Below are 17,286 nucleotides of genomic sequence, written 5' to 3'. Positions count from 1 at the left end.
TCAGTGTTACAGAGTGTCACAGCAGTGTTACAGTGTGTCACATCAGTGTTACAGAGTGTCACTTCCGTCACATCAGTGTTACAGAGTGTCACAGCAGTGTTACAGTGTGTCACATCAGTGTTACAATGTGTCACTTCCGTCACATAAGTGTTACAGAGTGTCACTTACGTCACATCAGTGTTACAGGGTGTCACATCAGTGTTAGAGTGTGTCACATCAGTGTTAGAGTGTGTCACATCAGTGTTACAGAGTGTCACCTCCGTCACATAAGTGTGACAGAGTGTCACAGCAGTGTTACAGTGTGTCACATCAGTGTTACAATGTGTCACTTCCGTCACAGCAGTGTCACAGGGTGTCACATCAGTGTTACAGGGTGTCACTTCCGTCACATCAGTGTTACAGGGTGTCACTTCCGTCACATAAGTGTTACAGGGTGCCACTTCCGTCACATCAGTGTTACAGGGTGTCAATTCCGTAACATCAGTGTTACAGTGTGTCACTCCCGTCACATCAGTGTTACAGAGTGTAACAGCAGTATTACAGTGTGTCACATCAGTGTTACGGAGTGTCACTTCCGTCACATCAGTGTTACAGAGTGTAACAGCAGTATTACAGTGTGTCACATCAGTGTTACGGAGTGTCACTTCCGTCACATCAGTGTTACAGGGTGTCACTTCCGTCACAGCGGTGTTACAGGGTGTCACTTCCGTCACATCAGTGTTACAGAGTGTCACTTCCGTCACAGCGGTGTTACAGGGTGTCACTTCCGTCACATCAGTGTTACAGGGTGTCACTTCCGTCACATCAGTGTTACAGGGTGTCACTTCCGTCACATCAGTGTTACAGTGACAGTTCTGTCACATCAGTGTTACAGAGTGTCACTTCCGTCACATAAGTGTTACAGGGTGTCACTTCCGTCACATCAGTGTTACAGGGTGTCACTTCCGTCACAGCAGTGTTACAGATTGTCACTTCCGTCACATCAGTGTTACAGGGTGTCACTTCCTTCACATCAGTGTTACAGTGTGTCACTTCCGTCACATAAGTGTTACAGTGTGTCACTTCCGTCACATCAGTGTTACAGGGTGTCACTTACGTCACAGCAGTGTTACAGTGTGTCACTTCCGTCACATCAGTGTTACAGTGTGCCACTTCCGTCACAGCAGTGTTACAGTGTGTCACTTCCGTCACATCAGTGTTACAGTGTGCCACTTCCGTCACATCAGTGTTACAGTGTGTCACTTCCGTCACATAAGTGTTACAGTGTGTCACTTCCGTCACATCAGTGTTACAGGGTGTCACTTACGTCACAGCAGTGTTACAGTGTGTCACTTCCGTCACATCAGTGTTACAGTGTGTCACTTCCGTCACATCAGTGTTACAGTGTGTCACTTCCGTCACATCAGTTGGAAATCACGGATACTGTATTAATAATGTAACCAATTCACAAGTATGACCACCCGATCGCGGTCGCATAGCTGACATAGGATCTCCAGACTCTGCTGTCGCTATAGATGCCGTGACACTCGTGAAAGTGGGGAGACTCTATTACAGCAATGAAGTCAGATTGACCGCTGTCAGTATATGCTTCTGCGAGTCTGACATGCATGTCTCAAGGATACAATCTATCGGACTGTTTACCATAAACATGAATGTGCCATTACGAGCCAAACATAAAGATGTCAAAACCGTATACCTTAGCAATCACGCTTAACTGATTTCACGTATCATTACACTGATGACATGCATGCGTGTACATGGTGGTCGTGGGTCATCTATAATATCAAACAGTCCACTAAAGTGGCCCTAGTCCCATCACAGCTTCTGGCAGTTTCAGTATTGATGAAGGACTGGGGTAGGCCTAGTTTGCAAGCACTCACCATGTGAACACACCGATCATATGTATATGGTCCCTGGGGCTGCATGAGTTAATAGTCTCGTTTGACAGATAGCCTGGCCTTATGTCCCTCAGATTCCCTATCGATTCATTGACGCGTTCAAGCAGGACGTAAATAGGATCTGATTGATCCTCGGTATGATGTAGCAATATATTGACTTCTTTCACACAAACAAGGCCTGAGCCTAGCTTCACTCTAACAAAGCCGAGCCTAACTTCACACAAACAAGGCCTGAGCCTAGCTTCACACTATCAAGGCCTAGCCGAACTTCACACAAACGAGGCCCGAGCCTAACTTCACTCTGACAAGGCCTAACCTGACTTCACACAAAGAATGCCTGAGCCTGTTTGATATTATAGTGACTTCACACAAAGATCGCCTGAGCCTAGCTCCACTCTAACAAAGCCGAGCCTAACATCACACAAACAAGGCCTGAGCCTAGCTTCACACTATCAAGGCCTAGCCGAACTTCACACAAACGAGGCCCGAGCCTAACTTCACTCTTTCAAGGCCTAGCCGAACTTCACACAAACAAGGCCTGAGCCTAGCTTCACACTATCAAGACCTAGCCGAACTTCACACAAACGAGGCCCGAGCCTAACTTCACTCTATCAAGGCCTAGCCGAACTTCACACAGACAAGGCTTGAGCCTAGCTTCACACAGACAAGGCTTGTGCCTAGCTTCACTCTAACAAAGCCGAGCCTAACTTCACATAAACAAGGCCCGAGCCTTACTTCACACAGACAACGCCAGGGCCCAACTTAAAAAATGTCAAAGCCTAGCCTAACTTTTATACGGAGAAGGCATGCGCTTAACATAACATGTAATAAGGCCTAGCCTTACTTCACACGTAGCAAGGTCTAGCCTAACTTCACACAGACAAAGCCTAGCCAAATTTCACTAAAAGAAGGCCTAGCCTATTGTCACATGTAACAAGGCCTAGTCTAACTTCGCGCAAACAAAGCCTGAGCCGAGCTTCCCTCTATCAATGCCAGAGTCTAACTTCAAAAAGACAAAGCCGAGCCTAACTTCATACGGAGAAGGCCTGAGCCTAGCTTCACTCTAACAAGGCCTAGCCTAACTTCCCACAGACAAGGCTTGAGCCTAGCTTTACACACAATGCCAGAGCCTTATTTCACACAGACAACACCAGGGCCTAGCTTTAAAAAGACAAAACCTAGCCTAACTTTTATACGGAGAAGGCATGCGCTTAACTTCACATGCATCAAAGCCTAGCCTAACTTCACATGTAACAAGGCCCAGCCTTACCTTACACAGACAAGCGCAACCATGCAGCTGGTCTGTAACGTGGTGACTTTCCACTGCACTCCCACTATAACATGCAGTGTCTGTAAATTGACTTAACGCTGCACCCTCACTATAACATGCAGTGTGACTGTAACATTGCGACTTTCCACTGGACTCCCACTACAACATGCAGTGTCTGTTACATTGCGACTTTCCACTGCACCCTCACTATAACATGCAGTGCGTCTGTAACAAGGTGACTTTCCATTGCACCCTCACTATACCATGCAGTGGGTCTGTAACATTGCGACTTTCCACTGCACCCTCACTATAACATGCATTGTGTCTGGAACAAGGTGACTATCCACTGCTCCCTCACTATAACATGCAGTGTGGCTGTAACATGGTGACCTTCCACTGCACTCCCACTATAACATGCAGTGTCTGTAAAATGACTTTCCACTGCACCCTCACTATAACATACAATGTGTCTGTAACATTGCGACTTTCCACTGCACCCTCACTATACCATGAAGTGCGTCGGTACCAAGGTGACTTTCCACTGCACCCTCACTATAACATGCAGTGGGTCTGTACATTGCGACTTTCCACTGCTGCCTCACTATAACATGAAGTGTGGCTGTAACATGGTGAACTTCCACTGCACTCCCACTATAACATGCAGTGTCTGTAACATGATGACTTTCCACTGCACCCTCACTATACCATGAAGTGCGTTAGTACCAAGGTGACTTTCCACTGCACCCTCACTATAACATGCAGTGGGTCTGTACATTGCGACTTTCCACTGCTGCCTCACTATAACATGCAGTGTGGCTGTAACATGGTGACTTTCCACTGCACCCTCACTATAACATGCAATGTGTTAGTAACATTGCGACTTTCCACTGCACCCTCACTATACCAGGCAGTGTGTCTGTAACATGGTGACTTTCCACTGCACCCTCACTATAACATGCAATGTGTCTGTAACATTGCGACTTTCCACTGCACCCTCACTATAACATGCAGTGGGTCTGTAACATTAAGACTTTCCACTGCACCCTCACTATAACATGCAGTGTGACTGTAACATGGTGACCTTCCACTGCACCCTCACTATAACATGCAGTGACTGTAACATGTGACTTTCCACTGCACTCCCACTATAACATGCAATGTGACTGTAACATGGTTACCTTCCACTGCACTCCCAGTATAACATGAGTAAGTCTCTAACATGGTGACTTTCCACTGCACTCCCACTATAACATGAGTGGGTCTGTAACATGACTTTCCACTGCACCCTCACTATAACATGCAGTGTGACTGTAACATGGTGACCTTCCACTGCACTCCCACTGACATGCAGTGTGACTGTAACATGGTGACTTTCCACTGCACTCCCACTATAACATGCAGTGTGACTGTAACATGGTGACTTTCCACTGCACCCTCACTATACCAGGCAGTGTGTCTGTAACATGGTGACCTTCCACTGCACTCCCACTATGACATGCAGTGTAACATGGTGACTTTCCACTGCACTCCCACTATAACATGAGTGGGTCTGTAACATGGTGACTTTCCACTGCACCCTCACTATAACATGCAGTGTGACTGTAACATGGTGACTTTCCACTGCACTCCCACTATCACATGAGTGGGTCTGTAACATGATGACTTTCCACTGCACCCTCACTATAACATGCAGTGTCACTGTAACATGGTGACATTCCACTGCACTCCCACTATAACATGCAGTGTGACTGTAACATGGTGACTTTCCACTGCACCCTCACTATACCAGGCAGTGTGTCTGTAACATGGTGACTTTCCACTGCACCCTCACTATACCAGGCAGTGTGTCTGTAACATAGTGACCTTCCACTGCACCCTCACTATAACATGACCTTCCACTGCACCCTCACTATAACATGAGTTGGTCTGTAACATGGCGACTTTCCACTGCACTCCCACTATAACAGGCAGTGTCTGTGAAATAACTGTCCACTGCAGCCTCACTATAACATGCAGTGTGACTGTAACATGGTGACATTCCACTGCACTCCCACTATGACATGCAGTGTGACTGTTAACATGGTGACTTTCCACTGCACTCCCACTATAACATGCAGTGTGACTGTAACATGGTGATTTTCCACTGCACCCTCACTATACCAGGCAGTGTGACTGTAACATAGTGACCTTCCACTGCACTCCCACTATGACATGCAGTGTAACATGGTGACTTTCCACTGCACCCTCACTATAACATACAGTGTGACTGTAACATAGTGACCTTCCACTGCACTCCCACTATGACATGCAGTGTAACATGGTGACTTTCCAGTGCACCCTCACTATAACATGAGTGGGTCTGTAACATGGTGACATTCCACTGCACTCCCACTATACCATGAAGTGTGACTGTAACATGGTGACTTTCCACTGCACTCCCACTATGACAAGCAGTGTGACTGTAACATGGTGACCTTCCACTGCACTCCCACTATAACATGCAGTGTGACTGTAACATGGTGACCTTCCACTGCACTCCCACTAAAGTGAGTGGGTATGGTTTTACGCCGCTTTTCCTCAATATTCCAGCAATATCACGGCGGGGGACACAAGAAATGCACTCCCACTATAACATGCAGTGGGTCTGTAACATGCAGTTGGTCTGTAACATGGTGACTTTCCACTGCACCCCCACTATAACATGCAGTGTCCGTAACATGACTTTCCCCTGCACCCTCACTATAACATGCAGTGTAACATGGTGACTTTCCACTGCACCCCCACTATAACATGCAGTGGGTCTGTAACATGGTGACTTTCCACGGCTCTAGCGGATTTTATTATTAGATGTATTCAGTGAAATAAAGAATGTGGACATTTCAATACAGAAGGGAAAGGCAAGCAAACTTTGATTTTGGTTTTATGACACGTTTATAAATATTCCAGCAATATCACAGTAAGGGACTCCAGAAATGGGCTTCATACTGTTCCTCCACCTGGAATCAAACCCTGTCCTGTACAGCCAATGTCATCCAATGTGCTCTCCATCATCATTGTTTATTCCTTCAAGTAAAAGCTAGAGACTGCTTCGCAAAACAATGTTCAGATGTCCCTGCTATTTATTACAAATAACAAGCACTTGGACCCTGTGTCACATTGATCCTCCCGACATGAAGCATAGTTGACCTTGTTTGTATAAGAAACTCATTACCACATTTTGATTTATTATGCAGGTCAATTTCAGTATGTTGTAAATCACTTCACACTCTTAACTCAAAAGCAGTCAAATTGATCTTAAAATGATGGGAAATTTAAGAATGAAGAAGTAAAACCTATTTTCTTTCAAAATCTCAGTGTCCGAGAGGGTTTATACATTTTAGAAATATATGTCCCTTTAATGACAAAAACCAAACCTTGTCATCACCATGAAGAATCATGGGCCATAAGGTCAAACATAATGCTTCACTGGGTCCTATGTTAAGTCCAGGTAGTCAAATTAATTTCATACCAATCATTGTCTAATGGTTTTTACTGAAAGATTTCTAAATGTTGAAAATATAATTTGGCTACACCTTCTAACATTGTAAACAGTGCTGGCGTGAAAACACTTCATTACATGAAACTGTATCTGTGAACAACTTGAAGGCACCTATTCATAATTTTACTTGAATATCACAAAAGCAGGCAACTTTGACAACTTCTGCAAAAACGATAAAACATTCGTTCCGGTTTGGGGACCTAAATAATGTCCATACAAAATTTGATTCTGAAATGAAATCTTTCTGTGACTACATGATGTACTGGGTAACATAGATTACCGTGAACAATGATCCAGGGTTTTAGGTGAAGAACAATTATGCATCCAGTACACACAAATGTTGAGATTGGACACAGAAAAAGAATATACTGCATCCCGAGGGACACACAATAACATTAACTGTACCTACAGCGGATTAAGAGCAGTTATAGGTGTCAATCATTTCATTGATCAATCATGACCACTGTCTACAAGATCATTGATTCATTCCAGGCCCTAAAGTAATTATCTACAGTACACAAAACCATTTCATTACTTTACAGGACGCTCATATTGCCTGCAAGGACCCGTAAAACTAATTATTGGAGGTCATCACCCCCACTTTTGTAAGTAAAACCCTGATGTGCTGTGAATTTACGACCAATGAAAGTATCAATATTGGCAGTCAAATTTGAGCCAATCAGATAAAAATCTGAAATTTTACTCCTATACCATACCTCTTTCAGCAGAGAGATCACATTAGATTAAGGATCAATGAGACTCAATTTGGGACTACTAACCCTCCAACATCACATCCATAAAGACAACAAAACCCAGATATTATCAGGGGGAAATAATCTTTTTTATTAAGAATGATAGGACAATACTAAAAGTCTCTAGCTGTTATGCGTAACACGTCAATGTTGCCTGAAAGGAACAATAAACATTTTGCTCCACATTTCTTTATAAAAATAATCTATCATGGTCTGTACACGGCTAGTATGTAATATGTAGTCATTAACAAGATGGATGTAAGTATGGTTGTCAACTTGTTGACATGACTGACGCTTCCTACGCCCCTATCTCACCAACAGCAGTCCATCTTTCAAGGGCCACTGCAGTGTCCTTAGCCACACTTTTGCTAGTGGTACGTATTTCTAACACTATAGTCGTCAGAACTATGAACACCTTCAAGATTGCAATATTTTGCATGCTTATTCACAAAGCTTCTTAAATAGAAATGCAAAAATGTGAAAACAAATGATAACTGGTATGGCCAATCCACAATGTTCTGTGAAAGGGAAATGTAAATAATATAATGAATGTAAAAATGAAAGCCAACGATGAAATAACAGGGATTATGAATGTGAAATGTGTAATACGGAGGTATGGCCCCATAGAAACAGTCTGATGATACAGCAATGTGATAACGATACTCTGTGTATATATACAACATAATGCAGTAGGTCTATACAACACTGTGGGGGCAAGACTGCCCTTAGTCTTTTGACAAACATAAACACCGTCAACTTAAGAGTTGAGACATATTACATAGTATACAGTAAGCCTAAAGAGGCATACAACCATTGTGAACTCCATCACTATACTACAGACGACCTTCATATAGTCTCAGGTAAATTAAATTATACAATTCTCATATTAATAAGGCTATCACGTACTATAGGCTTGGCAAACGCAAAATCCCTGACCATTGAATCACATGGCTTTATGCCTCGGAGATTTAAGAGAAAAAAAAAGATTTAAAAAGATACAACAATAACAAGCCAAGTTGTCCAGTAGCCAATGCTACATACAGTGTCTTTTCACCCTAAACATCAAAGTATTTATTACGTAGTCCATAAGTTCATATTAAACTCTTCACGTTTAACTCGGCAAATGTTAAAAATAATTGGAAAAGATCAGCAAAGATGGAAAGAGGTTATTACTTCGCAAAATCTCTTTCTCTATGCCGATAATCACACTTGACACCTTGTACAATTCTACACAGCCAGTGTTGAAATCATATTGAGCACTTTTTTGTACAGTTAACTCCTTCAAGCAAGATCCTTCTCAAGCCGAAACACGCACATCTAGAACATTTCCACAATATACATGGTCCATACTATGCACCAACACAAACAATTCACAGTTCTTGTAAATCCAAAAACAAAGGAGAGAAAGAAAGTTATAAAGCAAAGCCCAAGTGAGCTGTCCCAGTCTCTCCTTTCCACCTTGTTCCTGGGGATCTTGTAGCATCCAAGCACCTATTACGGCCTGTGGCACAACTCTAGGCAGGCAGGAAGGCTTCTGTTTTAATAGTAGCATGGCAGTGGTGCTTCCTTCCTGATGCCTTAACTGTCAGTATATCTGTTCGTCCACATGGCCTACAGCAGATGTAACAGGGGCAACATTAGTAGTCTCCCTTTAATTTTGAGCACTTTTAAAAATCTGCAGCACGAGTGTTTGTCAGTCCAGGTAGGTCAAGCATCACTTGACTGGTGTCGAGTAATAGTACTTGACTGGTGTCCAGTTTGTGGTCTTTGATTCTAATTACTTCCGATCTGAAGCCATCTGCATTTGCAGCGTCACATTCTGCAGTGCTGTCCATTGCAGATTGTGAAGGAATCCTTCTCATATCTGTGGTCCTCTCTTATTGAGAGGTGCAGGTGTCAGGGTTCTGCCAGATTTGGCATCAGTTTTGATGGGATGGATCAGTCATCCTCGTCAGGGTCTGTGTCCCGGAGAACAGCAATAGCATCTTTCACAGCATGGTAGATGATGTTCTTTACCTGAAATGAGCACCGTAATATTATTAGTCAGTGGATAATACAGTCACTTGTTTTATTCTACAACTTCGTAGGCTTATTTTCGTTGTGAAAAATTGTCAGATGTTTCCAAATTGTCAGACGTCTTGGAATACCACAGCTACGCAGAAAGGAGATATGACTGTAGGAGATTGACAATTTCTCACCTGTAGTTTATCTTCATGGTTGGAGTGAGTGTCGGAAAGTTGGCGGAACTCCTGTGTGAGACGGAAGCAGTGGTTCAGATGTTCCGGTGACACAAAGTCCTCCGCTACCTTGATGCAGCTGTGCAGATTCCTCACTTGATGTGGGGCACCTGCGGGAATGAAGATAGCATCGCCCATACACTGCACAATAGTGTAGCCCTGTACACCATACTCCTTGTACACTCGCTCCCGGAGCTCCTCATCAAGGTACCAGCTCTGGTCATGGATTGGGTCATGGTCTGGTTCAATCGTCTCACCACGCTCTTTCGCAACCTACAGACAAAAAACATGATATAGAATTCAGAAGATTCTTAATCCACATACAAAAGAAAATATTAAATAACATTTCTAAACAGATCACAAGAAGTGGTGTTACACTGTTCTACATGTTCTACTGTTCATGGAAAAAAAAAATCAATAAATAAATTAAAAAAAATAAATCACAAATCATCAAAAGGCATCAGTTCCCAACTAGAATGATCTATTTAGAAAGTTTCAACAAGAAATATATAACGGTTTTGGAGTTCTGCTCTGGAAACGGAAAACAGATGGCTGAACATGGTGATCAGACCGGGGGGGCACTCATTAGATCTAGTTAGACCCTTAAAGGAATTGGGTTCTTGTGAGTTTAGCCATGGTATCTACAACTGTACAGGATATTATTCTCTGTGAGTGAGTGAGTATGGTTTTACGCCGCTTTTAGCAATATTCCAGCAATATCACGGCCGGGGACACCAACAAATGGGCTTCACACATTGTACCCATGTCAGGAATCGAAACCGGGTCTTCGGCGTGACGAGCAAACGCTTTAACCACTAGGCTACCCGACCGCCCCCTATTCTCTGTGAATATGTGTAGCATACATACCTTGTTGAGGAAATCTCTGATCTTGTCAGCGTCATGGGCATCGTAGATTTGCCAGAGAGCACCAGGCACCTCGTTCACCTCTCTCACACGACGCTTCGTAATGGAATCACACCCAGCATCATCAATAGCCTTCACTGCAGCTGCAAACACATAAGTCAAACATAAATACATAGGACAACTGATGACTTCTTATGTTAATTAAAACATCATACTCCCTGCACATCAATACCATAAAATCGTCTTTTTCTTAGAAAAATGAAGGACCCTAAATATAGCAGAACCAATCTGTAATCAGTATCCACCATGTGTCACTAAACATTGCAACAGCTGTGGAGTTCTAATATCCGCAATCAATACTACTGCATCTACAAACACAGTCCCAGTTGGTCCTTGCTACAGCTGTTTCACATCAGCGTCAGCCAACGTGGATGTATCACTCACACTACCACCATCTACAACCAGCAGTCAGTGACTTAAGGCATTAGTCAAAAGTCAGAGTATCTAACATTTTGTTTGGCCTTTCATGCTCAGCTGATAAGTCTATATATGAACAGTTTCAATCAACTGAAAATGATGCCATGAGACAATTTCGGGCTACACCTTTGTCACAGATCATATACAATTTCAACACAGATTCACAACCTATTTACAGAATATCCTACCTGCTTCATGCACCTCCTTGCCACCTTCTCCACCACAGGGGATGCCTACGTACACCATCACATTGACAGCATCCGAGATATCCAGATGGAGATTTGTTGTCCCCTCAGAAGGGAAACTGGCTGAGCCTGCAAGACAAACATAAAATTAAGACATTTATCTAAATGCACAGAATCCAAATCAGAACCTCTGAAAACATTATCTAGTCAATTATCCTTCAATATATGTTCAGCTTGCATAGAATCAACATGTCAACAATGATGCTGAGGACCAAGATGGATGGAATGTCTCCATCAACACCTTCCACTATCAATTGTTCTAAATTCTTATCTTACATAAAATCAAACCTGGATAATTATGAACAAAGATGCTAAGGCTACCCTTTGTACATCAGATACATTTCTCTACAAAATCTCATCTGACATCACTCACCATAGGCATTATACATCTTGGGTCCCAGATCCGGCCTGACCAGGAAGTCAGGTAGACGAGATGCAAGGTTCAGTTTGCCCTGTCTGTCAGTGTATTCAGGTAGCGGAAGCCCCTGCATCAGGTCCTGATAATGACGAGGCAGGAGTTCACTGAAATCATCCCCAGGAGGCCAGTCCTTCAGTTTCAACAACATTGGGTCATCGTTCTCATCTTGTGGACGACCTGCACAACAACAAAATAGTCACATGAATTACCAGTGGACATTAGTAATAATTTAACTAAAATAACTAACACAACACATTCGTTTTTGAATGATTTCCAGTCAGCAATATTGCAAGGTAGTAAAGAATGTATCCTTGGCCAGGTTAACCAGTGGTTGATAGTATGAGCTCTGCTTTTAGGTACGATAACAAACAATCAACCTGGTTAGACTGCAACAACTATTCTTCATATTAATCAATTCCTACAACAAATCTCAAGAGGTTCACTAAAGCAAACAGTTATGAAATATCCTTACTTATAATCCTCTCAAAGCCATCCCAGAACTCTCCCATCTGATGTCCAATGATGACATTTCCAGTGCGACAATTAACCAGGTCATTCTCCTGATGACCGAAGTCACTTCCAAATGACTTAGGATGCCACAAGGTAGAGTCTAGATTCTTGGAGACCCCTGACACCAACACAGGTTGGCCTCTCTTCCACTGTTCCTGGAAGATCTTAAAGTTGCCCTTGTGTCGCGGGTCATGCAAGCGCAGCAGTCGGCCATCACACAGCCAGGAATGTGGAACATCAGGATAGAGAACACTAGTTTCAGTCAGGTTGTGCACCATGATTGGCAGGTCGCGGGTCCAGCCACCAAGACGCGGCGTATAATGCATGAACTTGAATGGTTGGGTGTTGTCAATGTCACGACAGCTTTTCTCCACAACCGACTGAATGATATCATCGAGGGTGTTCCCAGACGATTTCGCCTTGGATTTTGTCTTGTTACCATCGTTCTGCACCTTGACCTTGCCCGCAGTCTTGGTGAGCAGCTCACGTAGAGTTGAACAGCTCGCAGGCATCTTCTTGTCATTTGGGTCGTTGGATTCAGCAGCAGGCTCACTAGCAGCTTTCTTCTCCTGTTGGTCAGACTTCCTCTTGCTGAATGGCGAGTCACTGCGATCTCGACTGCTCTCGGAATCCATGGATGCGACATCAGCGAGGAGACTGAGAGGGGAAGAGGCTATGTCTGGGTTGTAAGTGCCCTTGCCATTGACACTGACCTCATTAGATGAATGGTGAGACTGCTTCTTAGATTTCTTCCCATGGTGAGGTTCTTCACCCACACCATTCACCAGGGCCTTTTTACCAGACAAATTATTCAAGATTTGCTGAAATATAGAGCATTTCCATTTAAAATACATGCTCATTTACAGATATAGACACAGAAAATCTTGCGAATATTTACTCCCAGTGAGTGAGGATATAACAGCCATACAACAGTGTTAGAGAAGAGAGACCAAGTCTACATTTTATCTTTGTGATGATTGAAGGTGAGGTGAGGTGAAATTGAGTTTAACGTCGCGTCCAAGATTATTGCACTTATATAGCGACGTGCATGCACGTGTATGTGTGTGTGTGGCTGCTTGTACTAGTCCGGACTGATGCCGATTTATAGTGCTAGCTCACTGAGATATCATGCCGCAGTTTAACATGAATACCCCACTCAGACACAGTATACTGACTCCGAGCCGACCAGTCCTTGTTTTAGCCCCTTAATGCCGAGCGCCAGACAGGGTAACAACAAGTACAATCTTTTAACGTCTTTTTGTATGACGCGGCCCGGGATCGAACCCTGGACCTTCCGCTCTCCGGGCGGACGCTCTACCACAAGACCACGGAGGCGGTCGATGATTGAAGGCAACAACCATTCATTCTTTCATTCATAAGTGAATGAGTGAGTATGATTTTACACTGCTTTTGGCAATATTTGAGCAATGTCACAACTTGGAACACCAGATATGAGCTTCACACATTGCACTCATGAATTCAATCCAGGGTTTCCAGAAATGACTTGGTTTGTGGAACATTGGCACTCTTTAACCACTGAGCTACCTACACCATCCAGTCCAGTGTACAAGTTACTGTAATAAAGAACATGTATGTCTGTATTCACCTGATTTAGCCCGTTCTTCCCAGAGATCTTGGCATCTGTAACCTGACCACATGGACACTTTGCTGGAATGGCCCACTTAGCTCTGATCTCATGGATCAGCTTCCCAAGTTCCCACAATGCTGAAAGACAGAAAAAAATGCATTTCCAGGAAAATCATTCACTATCCCATTCATGGATAACACGAAAACATTGTTAACTAATTAGTCTTTTGATTTTTTTCTCATAATATATTCACATATTAGAGAAGTGCATGAAATGAAGGCTTTCGGTAAAAATATCAATTTCTTACCATCACTAGGAATGATCTGAGTGAGCATGAGTTTCTCCGCATCATGAGGCTGTCTGTTGGCGCTACAGGTTAGCCATCGATGATCCTCCTCAAGTGCCTCTGTAGTACAAAATCAACTTGTTAGTATTTACGAACAAGTCAGAAGGTAGCCATTACTCTAGCGTTAATCAATATAGAGCTCCTTGGCATCACATCAAATAACTGATACACTGATAATCCTTAATGGCCAGTTATAACTAAACTGAATGAGACAGTTCATCTATAAATAAATGCCACCTGTGACATAAACCAACTTAAAATATTTCCTGGATAGTAATAATACTTTGAACTCAAAAATAAAATAAATACAACCAGGATGTTTATTGAATTTATTTCAACACACACTGCTTCAATCAAGATTTGTTGAGCTATGCCAGGATGAACAACTAACTCCCTTCCTTCAGGGTATGAACATGGACTCACTTTTGCCATCATCCTTGCTGCCCCTGACCTTCACCTTGTAACAGTCAAGGCAGACGACAAAGCCACATTTATGACACACCCAGTGCATGTTGAACAACGTTGTATCACAGACATCACACATCTCACGCACTCCTGTCACAGCTCGCTTCCATGCTATTTTAGCTGAAAAAATAGTACATAATTTATTCTATAATGTTACAGTTTATAGTCACCATATATGACTTCAGTATGAAATTCAAACAAATCTTTACTAGGGATTATCCTTCAATGAAATCAAATATAAAATTGCTTTCTGATATTTGTTAGATCCTTAAAAGTTTGCATGTGACATTTTTAAATCATAATGATCCTCATTCATCAACATTTAACCAGACAGAGTGATTTCCAAATATTCAGTTATCTATTCTGATCAATCAATAACAAACAATGATTTTTGTAAATCGGATCATTAATGGTTAAAATGGTGAAGAATGAGGTGATTTGTGGAAAAAGGAAAAGTGAAAAATGATCCTACATTTTCCCTTACCGTTGGTCCCGGCCAGGGCTTTCGTTTCACGTTCTTGCTCCACCAGTTCGCAGAACTTGTCTCCAACACGAGTGATGATAAACTTAGACGTCTCAATATCCAAAGCAGGCTCTTGAACTGAAAGTTATTCACAAATTATAGCAATATTATTTTCATCACAAGAAATCTAACAAATAATTAGCCTACTGTTAAAACAATTTCTTGACATGAAAAGGTCATCATGACAACCTTGTGATGTTAATTCCACCTGACTAAGGCTAGGTAAAACCTTTCATTCTGAAAGAACATCTAACTCCCATGAAAGGTGCATATTTGTATTTTTTAATTATTTTTTCATCAGTTTAGAAACAAATCATTTTCAGTTAAAAGAAGGATATCTTTTGGGTTTTGCAATTTTGTTTGGGGATTGCTTTATTTTTGGCTAATATTATCAAATGTTACATCTTCGGCAGTTCTGTGAAGAGATGATGAATGTATTCCTGGATTACCTGGTGTTCTGGATAACCAGGGTTCAATGTCATCCATTTCTGCATCAGATAACTCGGAGAAGCCAGATATCGTCACCACACCTTTTGGACTGTAGCGCAGCCTGTTGAAATATATAGACTAAACATACAGTATATACATACACATGTAATAAATCAGTCACGAGGCATGCATTCAATATATTTATTGTAGGTAAAAATTAATAAAATAATTTATACATTCAGAAAAAAGAGAAAGCCGGAGAACCACCCATACCTTCTGAACGCATAGAATCTACAGAAGATGTTGGGTAGTTTCTTGCTGCGTTGGGTGGGTGTCATTTTGCACTCTCTACATTTCATCAGCTTTGGTGTAATTTCAGCACAAGAGGCATCCTGGACAAAAGGTTGACATGTTCGCTTCAGTGTCGCAACAGAGTGCTTTACTAGCGGTTTGTTGAAAGATGAACCTGAAATTCAGGAGAAAAAATATATAAATTAATCAATCAAATATTGTGTACATCAAGAAACAAAGATGATATTTTCTACAACAAACTCTCACTCTTTAAAACCCAAGAACAAACCTGGGCTTGAGTGTCAGAATCTAGGTCAAGTGATATTATCTCCCCTTGACAGTAAGATAGCTTTTACCAACCATTTTTGCCATCTTGAGAATCCTTTGCAGCTTCTTTGGACCTCCTGTTTTTCTTTTTTTCTTTGACTGGTTGCTCTGGAGCTTCAGTCTGTTTCAGCTGCTGGGATGGACTTTCTTGCTGTTGTTGTTGTTGTTGTTGTTGTTGTTGTTGTTGTTGTTGTTGTTGCTGCTGCTGCTGCTGCTGTTGTTGTTGTTGTTTGGTATTGGACGGAGGTGGTGGGCTAACACTATCTCTCTCCCGAGATGGCTTAGTTGATGGTACTTTGGGCTTCTCTTCAACCTTTTTTGCTACAGCTTCTTCTTCCTTCTGCAACAATAATTGGTTTTGAATAAAGTAATTATGTTGTTTTTTTATATCTTCAAATACATTCTCCATATAACTGCTTCCATCACACCATCCTATTCATAACTCTCCAAACATGTACTTAGGTACATCACAACATACTGCACATTAATGAGTCCAGCAAACCAGTGGTTGATATAGAATATGGAAAATAAGGAACCAAAGCCATCAGAGAATGAGACCCCTGACTGGTCTTGAGTTCTTGAATCAATATGGCTGCATCAGAGCACTCCACTGCACCATGTCCTTAGCGTGTGTACTCAGCAATTACAGATATGCACTCTCTCAAATGGCTTTTGAACAGATGATGATCTAACCTTGATTTCCTTTGTTTTAGCTTCTTTTGTCTCCTTCTCTTTTCGCTTATTGGCTGCCTTCTTCCGGGAATTGTTTGCAGGTTCCTCTGTTTTAATTTTTTTAGCGCCAGTGTTGTTGGCCTTCTTGGTTTTCACTCTCTTCTTTGGCTGTGTGCTCTCAGTGCACTGAAGGGATAAAGATAGCCAATTACATGGACTGGTAATGACAGTGTAAAAATGATTTTAATTACACTCTATTTATCACCACTAGAGTGATGACACAACAATCTGACATCATCATGTCACTAATTCAATAACAAACTGCTGGGTTAGAACAAAACTCAAAATCTTTACTAGCCCGGTTAAAGATAAAATGCCCTTGTAATGTTAAAATAATGTGGAAATGTGGAAATGTGGAAATTGTTACTAGCCCTGG

General features: G+C 42.2%; 1 protein-coding gene across 2 annotated transcripts in view; it reads right to left on the bottom strand.

The window, feature by feature from the left end:
• Positions 1-7,525: 7,525 nt before the first annotated feature.
• Positions 7,526-17,286, bottom strand: part of LOC124123466 (lysine-specific demethylase 3B-like) — a 109,355-nt gene continuing 99,594 nt past the window's right edge. The window contains exons 12-25 of one of the 2 annotated variants that reach the window (XM_046486666.2): positions 16,872-17,036; positions 16,212-16,518; positions 15,834-16,026; positions 15,581-15,681; positions 15,081-15,209; positions 14,567-14,728; positions 14,105-14,203; positions 13,816-13,934; positions 12,172-13,030; positions 11,655-11,876; positions 11,225-11,350; positions 10,563-10,702; positions 9,657-9,968; positions 7,526-9,474 (exon numbers count right to left, since the gene is read on the bottom strand). In XM_046486666.2, coding sequence (XP_046342622.2) covers positions 9,397-9,474; positions 9,657-9,968; positions 10,563-10,702; positions 11,225-11,350; positions 11,655-11,876; positions 12,172-13,030; positions 13,816-13,934; positions 14,105-14,203; positions 14,567-14,728; positions 15,081-15,209; positions 15,581-15,681; positions 15,834-16,026; positions 16,212-16,518; positions 16,872-17,036 — 3,012 coding nt within the window. In that variant the 3' untranslated portion in view covers positions 7,526-9,396. The remainder of the gene's footprint in view (positions 9,475-9,656; positions 9,969-10,562; positions 10,703-11,224; positions 11,351-11,654; positions 11,877-12,171; positions 13,031-13,815; positions 13,935-14,104; positions 14,204-14,566; positions 14,729-15,080; positions 15,210-15,580; positions 15,682-15,833; positions 16,027-16,211; positions 16,519-16,871; positions 17,037-17,286) is intronic. The other variant, XM_046486667.2, reaches the window with a different exon arrangement.

The sequence above is a fragment of the Haliotis rufescens genome, unplaced genomic scaffold (assembly GCF_023055435.1).
Source record: "Haliotis rufescens isolate VD_foot unplaced genomic scaffold, xgHalRufe1.0.p SCAF_54, whole genome shotgun sequence".
Taxonomy (NCBI): Eukaryota; Metazoa; Mollusca; class Gastropoda; order Lepetellida; family Haliotidae; genus Haliotis; species Haliotis rufescens.
The sequence above is the reverse complement of the archived record's forward strand: the minus strand, read 5'-3'. Positions and strand labels throughout refer to the sequence as shown.